We start from the raw sequence: 17,746 nt of genomic DNA on the forward strand, positions 1-17,746 counted from the left end.
TGTATTCCTTTTTTCCTCCCAGGTTTTGTTTTGCTTGTATTTATCCAGATTGCTGAACTCTGGGTGGTCCAGCAAGGGGATAAGTGGGGATATGGGAGAAGCAAGAGTTTTGTTCCAGGAGATCCATGCTCAATGTATTTTTTTTTTAAGAAGGGATTTTTTTTTAATCCTTTCCAATGCCACTGCCTTTAGAGGTCTAATCTTATGGTTGCTCAGAAGAAGCTCTCTGGTTGCCTCTGGCATCGTATAGCCTGTTTGTATTAGTGGTATAACCTGTTTAAATTGAAAGTTATCATAATAAAGTTTTAAACTGGGAAAACCAAACCCTCCAGTTTTTGTTAGACTGTACAGGGTATTTTTACTTTTGCGTAATTTTTTGCCCCCGGTACTAAATGTTTCCATCACTTTCAGCCACTTTTTAAGGAGTACAGGAGTGATTTCAACTGGCAAACTTTGAAATAAAAATAAGAATCTAGGGAGTGACATCATCTTGATGGCAGACATTCAACTGAGCCAGGAAAGGTTCCGCTGCTTCCATGATTTGACATCTGCATTGAGATGTTTATAGACTAGATCAAAGTTTCTTTTGCACAGTTGTTTTTAGTCTTTTGGAATTATTATACTTAAATATAGCTATAAGCGGTATAAGATGAAAGGAATCAGAAACTGTAAGCTCACTTAGCTGTGGTATAATGGAACCGGGAGCTTTTAGGTGCCGTGTGATAAAATAACAACAACATATATCTAAAACAATTTAAAACGATCAGCCAGAGACAATCAGAGACTCATTGTTGTCGTTCAGTCGTGTCCGACTCTTCGTGACCCCATGGACCATAGCACGCCAGGCCTTCCTGCAGAGACTCATTATACGCTGCCAAATGCCTGAGAGAAGAGGGCAGTTTTAACCTGGCACCGAAAAGATGACAATGTTGGCGCCAGGCGGGCCTCGTCAGGGAGATGATTCCATAAACGGGGAGCCACCACCGAAAAGGCCCTCTCCCATAAATCAATAAGGAGTGACAATGAAAATGGTCAAGGATGCCTTTTTCCTTTCTAACAATGATGATTTGCTTGTCTTTATTGACTTGGAAGTTATTGCAAGTGTACATCCAGAAAGATACCTGTGTTTTTGGTAATCCCAAACATTTGGAGACCTCTGACATATTTATTAATTTAGGACATGTTTACCCCCACCTGCATTATTGCTACTCCCAGGGTAGCTGCTGATAATAAAATTAAGAATAACAAAAATAATAACCAAAAATGGGACCTGTAAAAAATGTACAGGATTCCAGCTACTTCATTCTGTTCCACATGGGAAGGTCTGTAACCTTGGAGAGCCGCTCCCTGTTGGTGCAGACGATAATGAGCTAGATGATCTAATGGTCTTGTTTTGCTCTTTTGGTTCTGATGAGTGCCCGTGAAAATGGTCAAGGCTAAGGCAGTTTGTGACCTTCGAGAACGCACGTTCTAGAAACCGCAGCACGCTCTGCTGCTGAATTGTACCAGTGCCTCCACAAATCACACTCCCCACGAGCCCGTTGTTCAGCAGGCGGAGGGGAGCACGATTTTATTGGGAGCACAGCATGCCACACTGACTCTCGCTGTGAAAACCGTGCTGCCTCCAGCTCAATGCACAGCTGAATGGCAGGCATGTGGGAGTGCAACTGTGATGTGTGTGTGTGAGAGAGAGAGAGAGAGAGAGAGAGAGAGAAAGAGAGAGAGAGAATCCCTTCCATTATTGTTGGGCCAACATCAGGGGTTGGCAGCTCTGGGCACCTGCCAAGGACCATGCCCTAGAGGTCACTGCTGACCTCCAGAGATTATGTGTATGTGAATGAGTCTGGGGAGTCCCTGACCCACCATGTGGTCCTCACGGGCAGAAAGGTTACCTACCCCTGTTCTAGGAAAAACAGAGACCATGATGAACTGTTTCACATATGTGATAAGCAGCATGGGGGATGCTGGGTGAAAAACCACCATTGTCTGGAGGCTGCGAACTGTGTGTGTATGATCCTGCCATATAACTGCGTTGACCTTCCTGGTTCTATCTCCTCTTCTTTTCCTTTACCGTCATCCTTCTTTTTGCAGTGAGGAGAGTTACATAGTCCTAAACTATGCGATGCTGGACCAGCTGTCGGTGGAGAAAATTGAAAACCCAGATGCTCCCTCTTCTCCGCCCGGCAAGCCGGGTTCAAGTGGCATTTTCCGCAGTGGCCACTTCTTCCGAGTGGTCCTGAACAAGGACAGAGAAGGCAAACGGGAGGTGATTGTGCTGGCCACAGAATCCCTGTAAGTATCGTCCGGTTGGCATGGGAGGTTGGCAGCAGTACGTGCCTGCCAAGAACAGGCACGTACTTGACAGGAGCAAGGAGAAGCTCTTTCCCTCTAGCTGGTTGGGAGGGTTGGCATAGATGGAGAGGGTGCTTGAATGGGCAGTGGTGACCATGAGAAGGAAGATGTGGATCCACTCAGGGAGCATCATGCTGAAAGACCTCAAACCCTCCCCTCCACCTGGAGTTAACGGTGAATATCATGTGGGCTGCCAGCTCTCCAGAGCATACAGAAACAGTGGCCTTTGGCACTCACGGCTCAAACGTTGAGCACATCTATGCAAACAGAGCACATTTTTCATCACTTGCGTAATTTCAAGGCTGCCATTATCTTGCACTTTTGCAAACATCAGAAGAGCCAAGCTGAATGAACCAAAGGGCTGTCTAGTCCAGCACCCCGCTTCCTAGAGTGGCCAACCACATGCTCCCAGGAAGCCCACAAGCGAGGCTTGGAAGCAATTAGCAACTACAAAGGTAGACTGACTTTCAGCATGGAGGCTCCATTTAGCTATTGTGGTTAATAGCTGATTCACCTCCATGAACTCAGTTCATCCCCTTCTAAAGCCGACGAAGACAGCAGTCATCACCACATTTTATGGCAGTGAATTCTATTATTGAGTGAGCGAGTGAGTGAGTGATTGCATTTATATCCCACCGTTTTTCCCCTTGCAAGGAACCCAAGGTGGCTTACATTCTCCTCCTCCTCCTCTCCATTTTATCTACCAATCAGACTCTGCATTTTTGCAGGAAGAAGTACTTTGCACATTGACAAGCTGCTTCTGTTGGTCTCCATACTGCCCAACACAAAGCTGACCCAGTTTTTATTTATCTATAGATGCAGTTAGCTGGTTTTTGGAAACCTTGGATAGTGTGCGGGCAACGCCAGGCGCCATCTCGGAATCCAGAAAGGGACTGGGCTCATTTTGATGCCTTCCCTTGGTTCCCGCTCCACCTCACAGGCTATTTGATAAACACCCGTAAACTCGCTTCGCTTTTTTCAACTGTGTATTCAAGACGGAGGCAGCCCTATCAAGACAGGGGGTAAGGAGACAGGGGTTTTTTAAAACAAAAAAAAAATGCCACCCACTCTCTTTGCTTCTGGCAGGAGTGATCGTGCCCGCTGGATCACCGCTTTGATGCACAGGGAGGATGAGGAGACCGACACTGTGAAAAAAGGAGGTACAACCTTTTTGATTTGAAAACCTTGCTGTTCTCTTAAGACTTCTTTAGTGTCTGTAGATGTCTTTGGTGCTTGTAGAAGCCTAAGTCAGATCTTGAACAGCAGCTCCAAAACCTGGCTTACAAATGCATTGCTTGCTCTGCACTTGTTTACCATGGACTTTGGATAGGTTCGCACGTAATACGCAACCTCCGTTCAAGGTTTTTAAGCAGGCATTAAAGACGCTGTTCTTCCGGCAGGCCTTCCCTTTTTAGAACTCTCATTCCTTTTGCTGACTCTTGTATATTATTTTTAAGCAGTGTTGTAAGCTGTGTTTTATTGTTGGTTTTTTTAAACAAACTGTTTTTAGTTCAAAGTTGTTTTTAGTTATATGTTGTTCACCTGTATGTTTTATGTAAATGGTTTTTAATCTTTATATATTGCTTTTAATGATTTAACTTTTGTAAACTGCCCAGAGAGCTTCGGCTATGGGGAGGTATAGAAATAATAATACCAACAACAACATCCGGTGGTGACGTGCATGTGTGAACGAACCCATCTCGGTTAGAATACGACAGATAAGAATGTTCCTATCCTCTGGTGTCACCCCAGACACAATCTTTTCTGTTGGAATTGATTCATTCCTTCATAGAAACTTAGGACGCTGCCTAATAACGTATCAGACTGTTCGTTCATCTAGCCCAGCATTGTTCACTCTGTCTGGTGGCAACAACCCGCCAAGGTCTCCAGCAGAAAGAGATTGCCTGCTGCATTATCCTTTTTTAATGGGAAATGCCAGTGGTTGAATCTCGGACCGTCTGCATGCAACACGGATTTGAACAGATTCAATTCCTGACATCTCTATTTTTTTTTTTTTAAGATGCTTGGGTTCTGTCTCCTATCATCTCTAGCCAACATGGTCGATGGTCAGGGCTGATGAAAGCTGTAGTCCTGCAATTGCTGTGGGGCCATAGCTTTCCTACCACGGGCCTGATGCATCCCCCCAATCCAGGCTAACCCCCATCCGTGCATTTAGCTAGGTGATATACACACGTCCTGCTCCCTTGCATGTGTGAGGGACCCTGTTTGGGCAGTGCTCTAAGTGCATATTTATTTATTATATTTTTAATCCGCCCAATAATGGATTATGAATCGCTGCTCACACCAAGGCTAGTCACAAAATGGCTGCCGTGGGGGCCTGGCTAGTCAAAAGTGAACTAAAGAGGTGGAGGGAGAGAAACAGCAAACCTAGAGGCTGGGAAGTAAATAGCAAGGTAGAGGGGAAAGAGCAAGGCTAGAGGCTGGGAGGGAGGGGGAAGGCAGAGGGGAGAGAAAGGGCAAGGCAGAGGGGAGAGAAAGAGCAAGGCTAGACGCTGGGAGGAGGAAAGAGCAAGGTAGAGAGAAAGAGCAAAGCTAGCGGCTGGTGGGATAGCAAGGCAAAGGGGATGAGGAGAGAGAAAGAGCAAGCTAGAGGCTAGAAAGGGGGAGAAAGAAGACAGCCCTAACATTTTCCACAGTTTTTCTTAAAACAATTTTTTTTGAAGGGGGAGGGAGGGGAGTGCTTCATGGGCACCCACGGAGGTCCCCACTGGTGCAGGGGCTGCATTAGGGACTCCTAGCTAGACAGACATATTGGCATTCTCGAACTAAACTCAATATTTGTGGAGGTACAAAACGTGTTGCCCTATTCAAAAACACCCCAAAAACCGATGGGGCGGCAACAACAAAAATAGTCCAGGCATGCTACGTAGCCATGGAATGTTGCATGTCACACGTTTCACTTGGAAAAGAAAAAAGGAAAATTGGTGTGTGTCTTGGGGAGTGGGGGGAGGTGTTTTGCCCTGCATCAGCAACCTCAGAATATCCTGGATGGAGCAGGATGCCTGGCTGGAACCATGACCAGGCGCACCATTCCTAGGAAGTTAGAATATACTGTTTTGTTGCTACAATTTTTTTGCAGGGCTCACTTGTATGTTTGCATGGGGGGGGGGTTATATTCCTCTCTCTTTTTTGCCCGTTGGACCCAGCCTCCTCCACACTGTGTCTCATTGTTCCTTCTGTCCCTTTCTTCCCCTCAAGAGCTCAAGCAAGTGGAGATCACACGGGCTTACCTAGCCAAGCAGACGGATGAGATTTCTCTCCAGCAGGCTGATGTTGTTCTGGTCCTGGTCAGAGAGGAAGGTGAGTGTGCTTTGGAGAGAGATCTCGCCAGGTTTATGGAGGGAGAATTATGAGGCCCACATAGTACTCAGTCTGTGTGGCACGGGCAAGGCCAGCGTCTCCAATTTCAGCGGAATGGAGATTCCATTCTGGGTTTTAGTTCCAACCAGCCAGAAGTCTAAAGGAGTTATCCAAGATGCTGAACCCCATCTGCAAAATGGCTCCATCACCTTGGATAGCTCATTTAGACTTCTGGCTGGTTGGAACTAAAATCCAGAATGGAATCTTTGCTCCACCAAAATTGGAGCAACCAGCCTCCCCTGGTATGGAGTCTCTATAGTGCTATATAGACTGGAAGACACACAGGCCCAAATCCCCACTTAACGGTTACTGGGTGACCTTAGGTTATTCATCTCTCAGTCCAATCTACCTCACATAGTGGTTATAAGAATAAAATACAGTGATGGGGAGGCTCTGTGCTAGGCTATGTATGCTGCCTTAAGTTCCTAAGACTGCAATCCTATGTAAGTTTAGGCAAAGAAAACTCCTACAGCTTCCAGCATGCCCCAGCCAGCATAGCTGGCTGGGGCATGCTGGGAGCTGTAGGATTCATCTCTGTCTAAACGTGCATAGGATTGCATCCTTAGAGAATGAATGTCATAAAATGCAATACTAAGACTGCTGTTCTACACATGCTTACCTGGGAGTAAGTCCTATTGAACTCAGTGGGACCTACTTCTGAGTAGACATATATAGAATTGTGCTGTTAAATACAAATGTTGATGTAGCCGTCGAATGTTTGATCCTGCCAGTATCCAGCAGTTTAATATGTTATCTTTGCTTTCCACTCAAGTGGCCAGTTCTTGACACAAGAGGGAACATTGAAAGGTGGTGCAAGGAATACGTGACCTGGTGCCCTCTAGATGTTTTGGGCTGCAACTCCCATGTCAGCATGGGCAGCATGTCCAGTGGTAGAGGATTATGACAATGGTAGTCTAAAACATCTGGAGGACACCAGGTTGTCTACCCTAGATGAACCTTGTCAGCTGCATGAGTTTGGGTGGATTCTGTGATCAAACAACATGGGTGTGAAATTCAGCATCCTGAACATCTTTGTTTTAGTGTGTGTTTTAAATAACAAGGGTTTCTAAGCGTTAGGACCTAGAACGGGTGGGCAACTGTGGCTCTCTAGATGTTTTGGCCTTCAACATCCGTCAGCCCTAGGTAGCATATCCAGTGGTGACCTAGAAGACCATACAGGCACTGCCTGGTGAAATCGCAGATGCCAGATGGTGTAAGGTGAGCGGGATGTCCACAGTGCCTGAAGAGACCATAGAATGGACACCTCAATGAAATTGTAGCTGAAGGGAAATTGGCTATTGTTATCCTCCTGATCCTCTGGTCTCAAATTCAAGGGCAATAAACTTTTCTGTAGAGATGAACATCTGTGCTTTTCTATTGAGACTTGGTCATCTTTGCTTTTCAGCTTCCTCATGTCTTCCAGTCCCAGATGTGTATCCCTGGGGATATTCCAATGCAGAATTAAATTCTTGCTCTCGACATGGCTAAGTTTCTCTCTTCCTCCTCCTAGGCTGGTACTTAGGAGAACGTCTGCGTGATGGGGAGAAGGGCTGGTTCCCACAATCCTGCGCCCAGGAGATTACCAACCGCAGTGCTGTGAAGTGCAATGTCCAGCGCATGGAACGGCTGCGCATAGAAACGGACGTGTAAGCTGGATTATATTGAGTGTTAGGCCACCGGAGTACTCCTGGGATATGAAGTATCTATGGAGCCAGGACAGCAAAGCTGGATGCTGCCATGTCTAATGTTTCTCCTCGTTTGAAAGTGGGCTCCCCCTTCACTTTCATAGGATCTAGTTTGTAAGGGAACCACCAAGAAATGAATGACCTTTCAGTAGAGCTGTACCATTTCTCTCTCTCTCTCTCTCTCTCTCTCTCTCTCTCTCTCTCTCTGTGTGTGTGTGTGTGTGTGTGTGTGTGTATGTGTATGTAGAGGGATCAGCAACTAAATCTCCCCCAATCCTTTACATATTATCAACTATAATGATAAAAGGGCCATGTGTATGAGCAGCCTCGGTGACATCTGGATGGAGGCATCTTGGCCTACTCCCTTCCCTTCCCCTCCCACCCCAAACACCAAATTCCTCTCTGTGGATCTGAAGGCAGTGTTTCTAAGACAATTGTATGCATTCTCTCGTACCTTTTTAGATGAAACCACTCCACTGGGTACTCTTGAACATTTTCTTGTATGGAGATTTAAGAGCCTCCTTCGATATGTTGCTGGTTAAATGAGACCAAAGCCATTGTTAAATATCAACATACATTGCATGTGCATGTTCGGGGCTTGGGAAGAGATGCTTGTTACTACTTCTAACTCGCTTTTATACCACAGCCAGATGTCCATGGTGGAACCAACCTGTGGTAGTTATCACACTCATCAGTGGTGCGCTCTGGTGCAGCGGCTGTTTTCCAAAAGCATATTGCAGTGTGTGTGTGTGTGTGTGTGTGTGTGCGCCTGCATATAATAAGAAAGAGTTCAATTGGTGATGGTTTATAAGACAGCAGTTTTTCCAAAAAGCCAGATTACTCTTTCCACAGGCATGTGCATAGTAAGGATGGAAGAATGAACCAGACATCTGAAGTCCTTGCTGATATGCTGTGTCATTGGAGGTGCTGGGATGTTTGTACACTAAGAGACATTGGATCAATGGGCTGATCTTGTCTTTTTGAAGTGTGTAGTGTGTTTACCAGTGTCGTTGGAAACAATTTGAAGATGCAAGTTTAGGTTTTGCTTTTTGTGACAAGTTGCTGTAGCTGAGCATTAGAGAAGTTGGCAGGATTACAGAGCTGCCAAATTCTCTCCCAAGTTATTTCACAGGCTCCCGTAAGGCAGATACACATTTTCCATTTTAGGGAGCAGCAAATTCATTCATTCATTCATTCATTCATTCATTCATTCCATTTATATCTCGCCTTTTTTCCTCCTGAAAGAACCCAAGGCAGTGTACATAATCCTCCATTTTATCCTCACAACAACAACCCTGTGAGGTGGGTTGGGCTGAGAGCCTGTGACTGGCCCAAAGTCACCCAGTGAGCTTCCATGGCCGAGTGGGGACTAGGTCCCGGATCTCCCGGCTCCCGGTCCAACACTCTCGCCACTACACCACACTAGATCAGAGTGGATCTGCTAGATTGGCAGTTGCCAAAACCACCGGAGAGTTCCTAGCCCTTTGAAAAATTAACCCTATGCCTTGCTTTGTCTGGAAGAGGGTGTCTCTCTGCTGCAATTCCTCCTGTGCCCTACCAGATTGTAAGGATGGTGGTGACCATAAAGAGAAGCAGAGTCAGTGATTATTAGCTTTGTTACTTCTTTGCGAGAGACCCTTTAGGAAAGCTGTCTTTTAAATTCTAGGAGAGCTAGTGTGGTGACAGCAGTTGGACGGTTGGACCAGGAGCACCGGGTCCGAATCTCTACTTGGCCATGAAACTCACTAGATGACCTTGGGCTAACTCACAGCCTAACCTACTTCACAGGATGGTTTAGCATTTCGAAGCTAAAATGGAAGGAACAGGAACCAGGTACACTGCCCTGAGCGCCTTGGAGGAAAGGCCACACTAAAAATATGGCAGATCTTTAAAAATTTAATTGTCGCCAGGTTCTTCTACACACTTTAGAGAAACAGGTGGTGAAAAGGATCTTGACATTCTGTTCTGAAGAATGTCCCCCAGGACGCAATCCTGTGATGTCCACCCTCGATGCTCGTAAGCCTCTGAATGCGGTGCCTCCCACTCTGCATTTTCGCTAGACGTTCTAAAGGGGGAGGAGGACCGAGAGGCCGAGGGATAGCTTGTATCCTGGCCTTTTCAGTCTCCTCCCCCTCCCCACCTCCCAGAAGGCAGCCAGCACGGTACTTTCCGCACCAGCTGCAAAGGGGGGGCAGACCATGGATTCTCAGATCCAAGGTCAGAGCACTGTCTCCGACCTTGGATCCAGGAATCCTATGCCCCCGCAGATGCCGTCTAGTAGCCACAGGATTGCTTTCTCCACTTCTTTTTCTCTCTCTTACAGGAAGCAAAACAGTCACTCCCAATTGCTCTTACCTTGAGGTTGAATGTTGCAGATATGTGCATGTGGGGGGGGGGGAATCTTGGCATTTCTGTTGTCTTTGATAGACACCCCTGCTCTTTCCAGCAGCAAATAGAGAACAGGAAATCGTCCAAACGCAAATTACTGGGTTATTTCATCACATTTGCGAATGTTATGAAATGACGCCGCTTTTCTACTCTTTTAGTATCCAGTATATACATAGCAAACTCATTCTCCATCAGTGGTTCCAAAAAGGCACCACCCACTTCCAAGAGGTATCAGCAGGGTTGGGGGGTGTTCCAAGATTTGCAGAAGTATTGTTGTTGTTGTTCAGTCGTTCAGTCGTGTCCGACTCTTCGTGACCCCATGGACCATAGCACGCCAGGCCTTCCTGTCCTGCGCTCTCTCCCGGAGCGTGCTCAAGTTCATATTCATTGCATCCGTGATGCTATCTAGCCATCTCATCCTCTGCCGTCCCCTTCTCCTTTTGCCTTCAGTCTTTCCCAGCATCAGGGTCTTTTCCAGGGAGTTTTCTCTTCGCATTAGGTGGCCAAAATATTGGAGCTTCAGCTTCATTATCTGTCCTTCCAATGAGCACTCAGGGTTGATTTCCTTTAGGATGGACTGATTTGACCTCCTTGCAGTCCAGGGGACTCGTAAGAGACTTCTCCATACTTGCAGAAGTATACCATGTTATATAAACTCTCTGTAGTTTGAAAGACTGTACTGGTATATTTAAAAATGTGGTGTTACCTGCATGACGTATTGATTGATCATCTTCACCTCTACCTTTGGTCTATTCCTAAACTTTTTCTAGGTGTTTCTGAAATCACTACTCTTTTAATGCTGTACTTAAATGCCAATTAATTTCACTACATGCCTGTTAAGAGCATGTAGTCTGTACTTCTAAGAGGTACTTGGAAAACACGTTGCATGTGCCTATATTGCTGTATATTTGTGTGCATCAGATATTAAACTCTGTTGGTGTTGTTATCATTATCTACAAAATGCTACAAAAAGGTTATGACGTTCAGTTATTTTCCATTCGTTTTGGACATAGTACTGCCGTAATGTGTATAGCAAAATCTTATCCACTGAACACAGGATAGCATAAAGTATATACAAATATATATTTTTATATGAACATGTAATAACATGGTAACATTATCTCTTTCTGGACTTGCGAGCTGTGTAAAAATCAGTGACCAGGAGTAGTTAAGAAGTTGGGGAAGGCACAGACAGCAAGGTAACTGAATACACTTCCAAATGGTCAACAGTATGGACAACAGGACCCAGTCAAATTACCCTTGTGAGACTCCCATTCATTTTAATAGGATTTAGTTGAGAGAAAGTACTGAAGTACCACACATCCATTATATATATTATGTAAACACATATGTTTGTATATATTTCTTCATAGAATAGTTATGCAGATTGGATAATGGGGAGTAATTTGAATTTCATTTCAAAAACCAGTTCTTAGTTTTGGAAGCAATATCTTCACCACTCTAAGTGGTACCTAAAGATATCTAAGCCATCACTCCTGCCCCAAAATTGGTTCCATTTTTCCAAGCTTTTCTCTCCCAAAACTTACCCTTGGAGAGGTGCAGAGCATCCATTAAGAAGCAGAATTTCTAATTCCTCTCAGTGCAATGATTCTGCTCTGTGACATTAGAAACCCCATTTGCTGAGAAAGGAAGGGCAAATTATTTCCAGCTATTTGCCAAGATATGTTTACTATACAATTCTCTAGTGCTAACCAAGTCACCCATCCTAGATCAGGTCATGGAGCGACAGCGAAAAGAAAAGTGTTTCCCTTTCTTTGTGTCAAGTTCCATGCTTGTGGGAGCTTAAAAAGGCCGCCTTTGGGCATGTGACTTTTCCTCCCCAGCTTTGTCATTTTCAAACATAGGGCTCATGGTTATTTTGAGTAGCAACTATGAAGACACAATTCATACTTTTGTACATCTGTCCATAAATATCTTTAAGTTAACATGGAATGCGGCTATTATAATTCCAGGCAAATTAGAGTAACTCCAGAAAAATGAGAATAACTCAACGTGACAAGTTGCGCTCCCTAACAAATCAATGCAGAGAATGTTGGAATTCATCTTTTCGATACTGTATTTAGGCTTATTTGAGTCTATACCTCTGTTCACAAGAAGGTCTCGATTTTGCAGCTCCTGTAGGGTTCAAGTGTGAGCCAGTGTGGAGATGAGTGGAGACCCATTCAACACTTTTGCCACTGCGTATATTTTTGGAGAGCTGAGTCCTGTCATGTGTGATCAAGTAAATGAGTGCAGGAGTTAGTGCTTCATAGAGGTGGGGGGGCAGCCCCAGGGGAATCCTGGTACGAAGTCTGAGATGGCACAACTGGAAGAGGAAACCATAATGATAAGTGGCATGTCCATTCTGCAGGCTTAGTCTATCGCTGTGAAACACCATTTAAAATTTCCCTGCAATACACAGTGATACTGTATCAGAAGTTCCTGAGGTACTGTGGCAAAGTTTAAGGGGCAGCTTACACTTCCCGCTGCTGCTACCAGGCAAAGGCACCTTGTGCAGAGGACACTGATGTCACATGATATAAGTTATGAATCTCCGTATGTGTTAATGTTATGACCCTGTATTTCTGGTTAGAAGATCTAGAGCGCGGGTGGTATGAGTGACAGGGGGTATGTTGCGTTTGCATATGTGAGATGATTGGCTGAGTGAGGGAGGAGGGAGAAATGGTCTGTGATATATAAACGGGGAGCAGTGCCTGTGGAGTTTTAGATAGGGAAGGGATAGATAGGGAAGGGATACATAGGGAAGCGATAGATAGGGAAGGGATAGATAGGCAGGAACACCACAGGCAATGGGATACGAGAAGAGTGCGTTGAATTTGGAAAACAAGAGAAACGTGTAGAGGAAAATGGTGGAGTTTATGCGTATCTAGAGGCGCTTTTGGAGACATGTAAAGTGTTGAACCTCTCTCATGAGGGAAAAAGTGTGGAGGAATTAAGAGTGACGTTGATTCAGTAACAGGCGAAAATCTCTAGTCAAATGGGGGTAGAGAAAGACCCTGTGGCAAAACCCACAAACCCTGCATATTTAGACATTCTGAGGGAACAGAATAACGTTAGTTATGGAAATGGAGGAAAAGGAGAAACAACGGAAATTAGAAGCGGAGAAATTGAGGTGGAGATTGAGGCAGAGAACCTGAGAGAGAGGAACTTAAAGATGTGAAGGGAGAACAGGATAAGGAGAAGGCAAGGTCAGAGAGCCTTAAAATGGATTACTCCCAGAGATTTTACTGCATATGTGGCTGGGAAAGATCATCTAATGTTCCTTTCAACGTCTTAAAAGGCAGCACATTTGAGAGACATTTCTGGGGAAGAATACATGAAATATCTTCTCAGTCCGATAAAAGCTTGAAGTATATCAAAGCTTCTCCTCAGAACAACCATCAACCTATAATGATTACAAAGAAGAGGTGTATAAAAGGCTCAGAATAGGACAAGGTTACTTCAGAAAACCACTTAGATATTTACAGTCTGGTGGAGTTAGGTGCTAAGACTTATTTGATAAGTGGATGAGCAGTGCCAAAGCAGATACAAAGGAGGGCATAAGAGATGTGATGATTTGGGGTCATTTTTTCTTTCAACTCCCCTCAGAGATCAGGTTTCTAGTGAGAGACAAAGGCCCTCAGAATGTTACCCCAGAGATCATTCTATGGGGCTGAACAGGGAGCAGTTAAAAGACAAGAGTCCCCAGCCTCAAGGGGTCTTGCCAGGAAAAAGTAAACAGAGACTGAAAGAACTAGGTATAAGTGGGAAGTCAGGACTGAGCCCTCACAGACATCTTGTACACCACCTTCAGTCAGAATGGTAAAGACTGTTGAAAATCATTCAGACACTCTACAGAATGTAGATTTCTGTCAAATCAGACTTGAGAAAGCCCAAGACTTTGATTCTGGGATGAGAGCAGAAGTTCTAGTGGAGGGAAAAAGATATTTGGGAATCCTGGATACTGAAATCTGCATTATGTGGGGAGGAGAGAAGTTGTATATTGTCAGCAAAGGTTGAAAAGATAGAGCTTCAGTGACAGGTACACTCTCAGACACGGTGGCAATGTAGCAGCATTGACAGATTCAGAGCCTCAAAAAGAAAGTGCTGAACCACCTGATTTACCAGAGGAAGGGGTCAGGGAAGCCGATACAAAATTGTTATCTCTCTGTATCCAAGAATTGTGAGTCCAAACCTCAGCTAACCCTGCATTCCATTCAGACTGAGGAAAGTCCGAATGCAGAAGTGTGGTGATAAAGAACTGCACCTCCCAGCAGGAATTATTTGCAATGCACTTCATTCTGGATGAAATGTCGACTTTGGGATTTAAATGCATCACCTAAAGCTCTTAGGTCTGACTAAATTCATAACTGTGTTTGGAGCTAACCCTCTGGAGTTCGTCTCTAAACGTTCACATTTGAGATACATGCAAGCCAATTTTGTCAGGATGTAAAATATTCTCAGGAATGGTGAATGGCAAGATTAAATGAATGTCCCATACTAGGGAATTGCTGGTAAGTATCAGCCACCAAGATTCTGGCATTCACCAAAACATATACACAAACACACATATATTCTTAATATGAATTAGCTCCTACTTGTAGTCTCCAAGAGAATTTGCCCACCACCTTGAACTGTTCTTGCAGAGAATTATTGGCCACCAAACTAACTCCACTAACTCTGTACACCATGTTACATACCTTTCTCACATTTGTTGCCATAGAAACCAGCTGCGCAAAGACATTCACCAGTTTCTGGGTTGCACGTAGCTCCGTTTTGACAGTCGCATGGCTCTTGACAGCCTACCCCATGGAAACCAGTTGGGCAGCCTAGGAAGGGAAATGATTCAAAACATGTATGTTAAAAGGGGTAGAGCAAGAAGAAACAAAATGCCGTTTTGTTTTGGCAGGTATAATCTGTCAGAATCTAAGCATTTTGGTAGGATCCTCCTTTTGAACTACAGTTGGCATAACTTGTGGGCACCTCTGGTGTGTTCGATCCAGAAGTTCTGAATGGATTATTCCAAAGCATAGAAAAGGGAAACTGAGTTCACAAACATTAAGTGTTTGGGGAGGGGAATCCATACACCCACCGCAAGCCCCACGGTCTCCTGTTCTAGCAATATTCCACAGAAAATGGAAACCTAAGATCACAAGTGCAAAATGGGTAAAGATCACACAGCTACACCTCATCATCTCAAAGCAATACACAGAAAACATTGGGAACCTCTTCCCGCTGCAAAAAGGAATAGTTGCCTGCAAAGCTAAAAACTAGGTATATTGATGATAAAGATGGCCTCAAAGCAACATACACAAGAGTTTAATCCACAGCAGGAAAAACCACATGGCATATAAAGTGAAAACAAGAAGTTGGAGATGTTTTAACAATTTTAATGGGTTTTAAACTGACAGTGGTGCTTTAATGATTTTTAAGCACCCAATTAAACTCTACAAGAAACCGATTAACATCCATATATGATGAATAAGCATGAAAATGCCGCCGCCCCCTGTGCCAAATGCATGAAAATACAGAAAATCATAAAGGCACTCGACATGCTGAAATCGCATGAAATGCCCAAAGTACAAGAAAAAGTCTGAAATGCATGAACACCTGAAGAACCTAAAAAATGCCAAATGCCGAAAGATCAAGAACAAAATGCATGAAAATATGGAAAAAGTCTAAAACTCCCAGGTATGTCAAAATACCCATATATGCCAAAAGACACGAAAATGCCCAAAGCCGAAGAAAAAACCTGATGTGCATGAAAAGATAGTAAATCATGAACACTCGAATATGTCGAAAACGTGTGAAAACTGAGAACTTTGGGGAATTCCAGGCATTTTCATCCATTCTTGACATTTTCATTTGGCAATTAAAAACCCAACAGCAAATTGGTTCTTTTAATCACCAAATCAAAACCCATTTAAATATGTGAACTGGAATTTGCAGTGGTTTAGCTGTTTATGAGGGAGTAAACCTTCCAGTGGGACATTTTGCCAAGAAGTTCCCTCAGAAAATGTCTGCACTACTGGGACTTACTGTGTTCACACATGTTCCCAGAACGCCGTTTCCGGCAGCGGTAGCCTCCGGTGACTGGATTGCAAGCTGCATTATTTTGGCAGACACAATTCAGTTCACAGTTGGCCCCATACCTCCCCAGCGGACATCCTGCAGTGAACACAGTTTTATCACTATTACAGTAGTCATCAATATGAATTGCAATGAAGAAACATTCTGCGTATTCCGGTATATCATATTCCAGAATACAATGAGATGGCACGGCCATTCTTTTAAAACTGATGACAAAATAAAGATGTTACATAATTTAATATTTTAAAATCAAACCCTTTTCCAATACTGTACTTTTGTTAAAAACATTCGAAATAAAAGGAAGTCAGAAACGCTCATGTGGCTTGATGCTAGAAAATGCCACGGAATCTACTTTCTAGCATCCATAGCAAGCAATACCAATCAACTGCACATTCCAACCATCAAATGCTCCTGACAGCAGAAAGTATTGAAAAAGCCACGTTCTTGTAACTCACGCATACGAATAGTGTTGCTTCCTTAATTCGAGCTGAAGTTGTTCTGAAAGGTGCTTGCTTTAAAATTACATTCGACTGAGAAACTAATATTTCTGTTATTTATTTATTAAATTTATTAATCGCCCATCTGGCCGGTCACCCCGCCACTCTGGGCGATGTACAACAATAAAAACAGTTTATACAATAAAATTCAACATTAAAAACATCACATTTCTAAAATTACCCTAGCCCACCCCAAATACCTGCCTGAACAACCACGTTTTTAGTGCATGGCGGAAGCTCATTAAAGAGGGGGCATGGCAGAGTTCCCTAGGGCCACAGAGTGGGGGCCACCACAAAGAAGGCCTTCTTCCTCGTTCTCACCAGCCTAGCTGTACTGGCTGATGGGACAGAGAGAAGGCCATCCGAGGCTGATCTTGTTGAGAAGCCTGTCTGGTGTTGCTGGAGGTGCTCCTTGAGACAGGCTGGGCCGGAACCGTATAGGGTTTTAAAGGTCAAAACCAACACCTTGAATTTGGCCCAGAAAACAACTGGTAGCCAGTGCAGCTCCTTCAGCACTGGAGTGATGTGATCCCGCTGGCAGCTGCCTTTAATCAGGCGAGCCGCCGCGTTCTGTACCAGCTGCAGCTTCCGAACAGTCTTCAAGGGTAATCCCATGTAAAGCGCATTACAGTAGTCTAAACAAGAGGAGACCAGGGCATGTATTACCAATCGGAGCAGATGGTTGGGAAGCTAGGGGCGCAGCTGCCATATCAGATGGAGCTGGTACAGCGCTGTCTGGCTCACAGCTGACACCTGAGCCTCCATGGACAGCTGGGAGTCTAAGATGACCCCCAAGCTGCGCACCTGGTCTTTCAAGGGTAACTGTACCCCATAATAGAGATTTCCCTGTTTCTAGTGTCATTTCCCTTTCATTTTATAGAGCCAATGGTACATTTATTCAGATGAAAATTGCTCTGGATTACACAAAGCAACCAGGCATGACAATTGCTATCCATCCCATCTTTGCGGAACAGCTTCTCACAGTTGTATGTGCTGTGGGATGATGCCCATTGCAGACAAAGTCTTGTCAGTGATGATAATCAAAGTAATCACCGTCTTCAATTTTTTTATGCCACCCCCCACATTTTCAGCTTTGGCCTTCTCTTCTGCTGTGTGTGTTCCAAAGCCTGAATTTCTGTGCTGCTTTCAGATTATGACGATCTTTATAGGGCTCTGAGGATTTCCCCACACATTGATCTTAAAGTAATTTGATTCAATTTCCCTTTCTGTGAAATGGGAGGTTAGTGGTAGAGTAGAAAGTGGGTCTAAAGTTCTCTTCTGCTGTGTGTGTTCCAAAGCCTGAATTTCTGTGCTGCTTTCAGATTATGACGATCTTTATAGGGCTCTGAGGAT

General features: G+C 44.4%; 2 protein-coding genes across 3 annotated transcripts in view; one reads left to right on the plus strand and one right to left on the minus strand.

The window, feature by feature from the left end:
* Window positions 1-10,780, plus strand: part of ARHGEF16 (Rho guanine nucleotide exchange factor 16) — a 54,029-nt gene extending 43,249 nt beyond the window's left edge. Inside the window, exons 11-14 of one of the 2 annotated variants that reach the window (XM_084822383.1) lie at window positions 2,092-2,292; window positions 3,439-3,512; window positions 5,572-5,673; window positions 7,244-10,780. In XM_084822383.1, coding sequence (XP_084678509.1) covers window positions 2,092-2,292; window positions 3,439-3,512; window positions 5,572-5,673; window positions 7,244-7,383 — 517 coding nt within the window. In that variant the 3' untranslated portion in view covers window positions 7,384-10,780. The remainder of the gene's footprint in view (window positions 1-2,091; window positions 2,293-3,438; window positions 3,513-5,571; window positions 5,674-7,243) is intronic. The other variant, XM_084822382.1, reaches the window with a different exon arrangement.
* Window positions 10,781-10,874: 94 nt separating this feature from the next.
* Window positions 10,875-17,746, minus strand: part of LOC146335365 (uncharacterized) — a 32,428-nt gene continuing 25,556 nt past the window's right edge. Inside the window, exons 4-5 of the mRNA XM_084821672.1 lie at window positions 14,507-14,635; window positions 10,875-12,132 (exon numbers count right to left, since the gene is read on the minus strand). Of these exons, the coding sequence (XP_084677798.1) occupies window positions 12,074-12,132; window positions 14,507-14,635 (188 nt within the window). The 3' untranslated portion in view covers window positions 10,875-12,073. The remainder of the gene's footprint in view (window positions 12,133-14,506; window positions 14,636-17,746) is intronic.

This window comes from Heloderma suspectum, chromosome 15, assembly GCF_057233095.1.
Source record: "Heloderma suspectum isolate Gila_16-S chromosome 15, 16-S_ref, whole genome shotgun sequence".
Taxonomy (NCBI): domain Eukaryota; kingdom Metazoa; phylum Chordata; class Lepidosauria; order Squamata; family Helodermatidae; genus Heloderma; species Heloderma suspectum.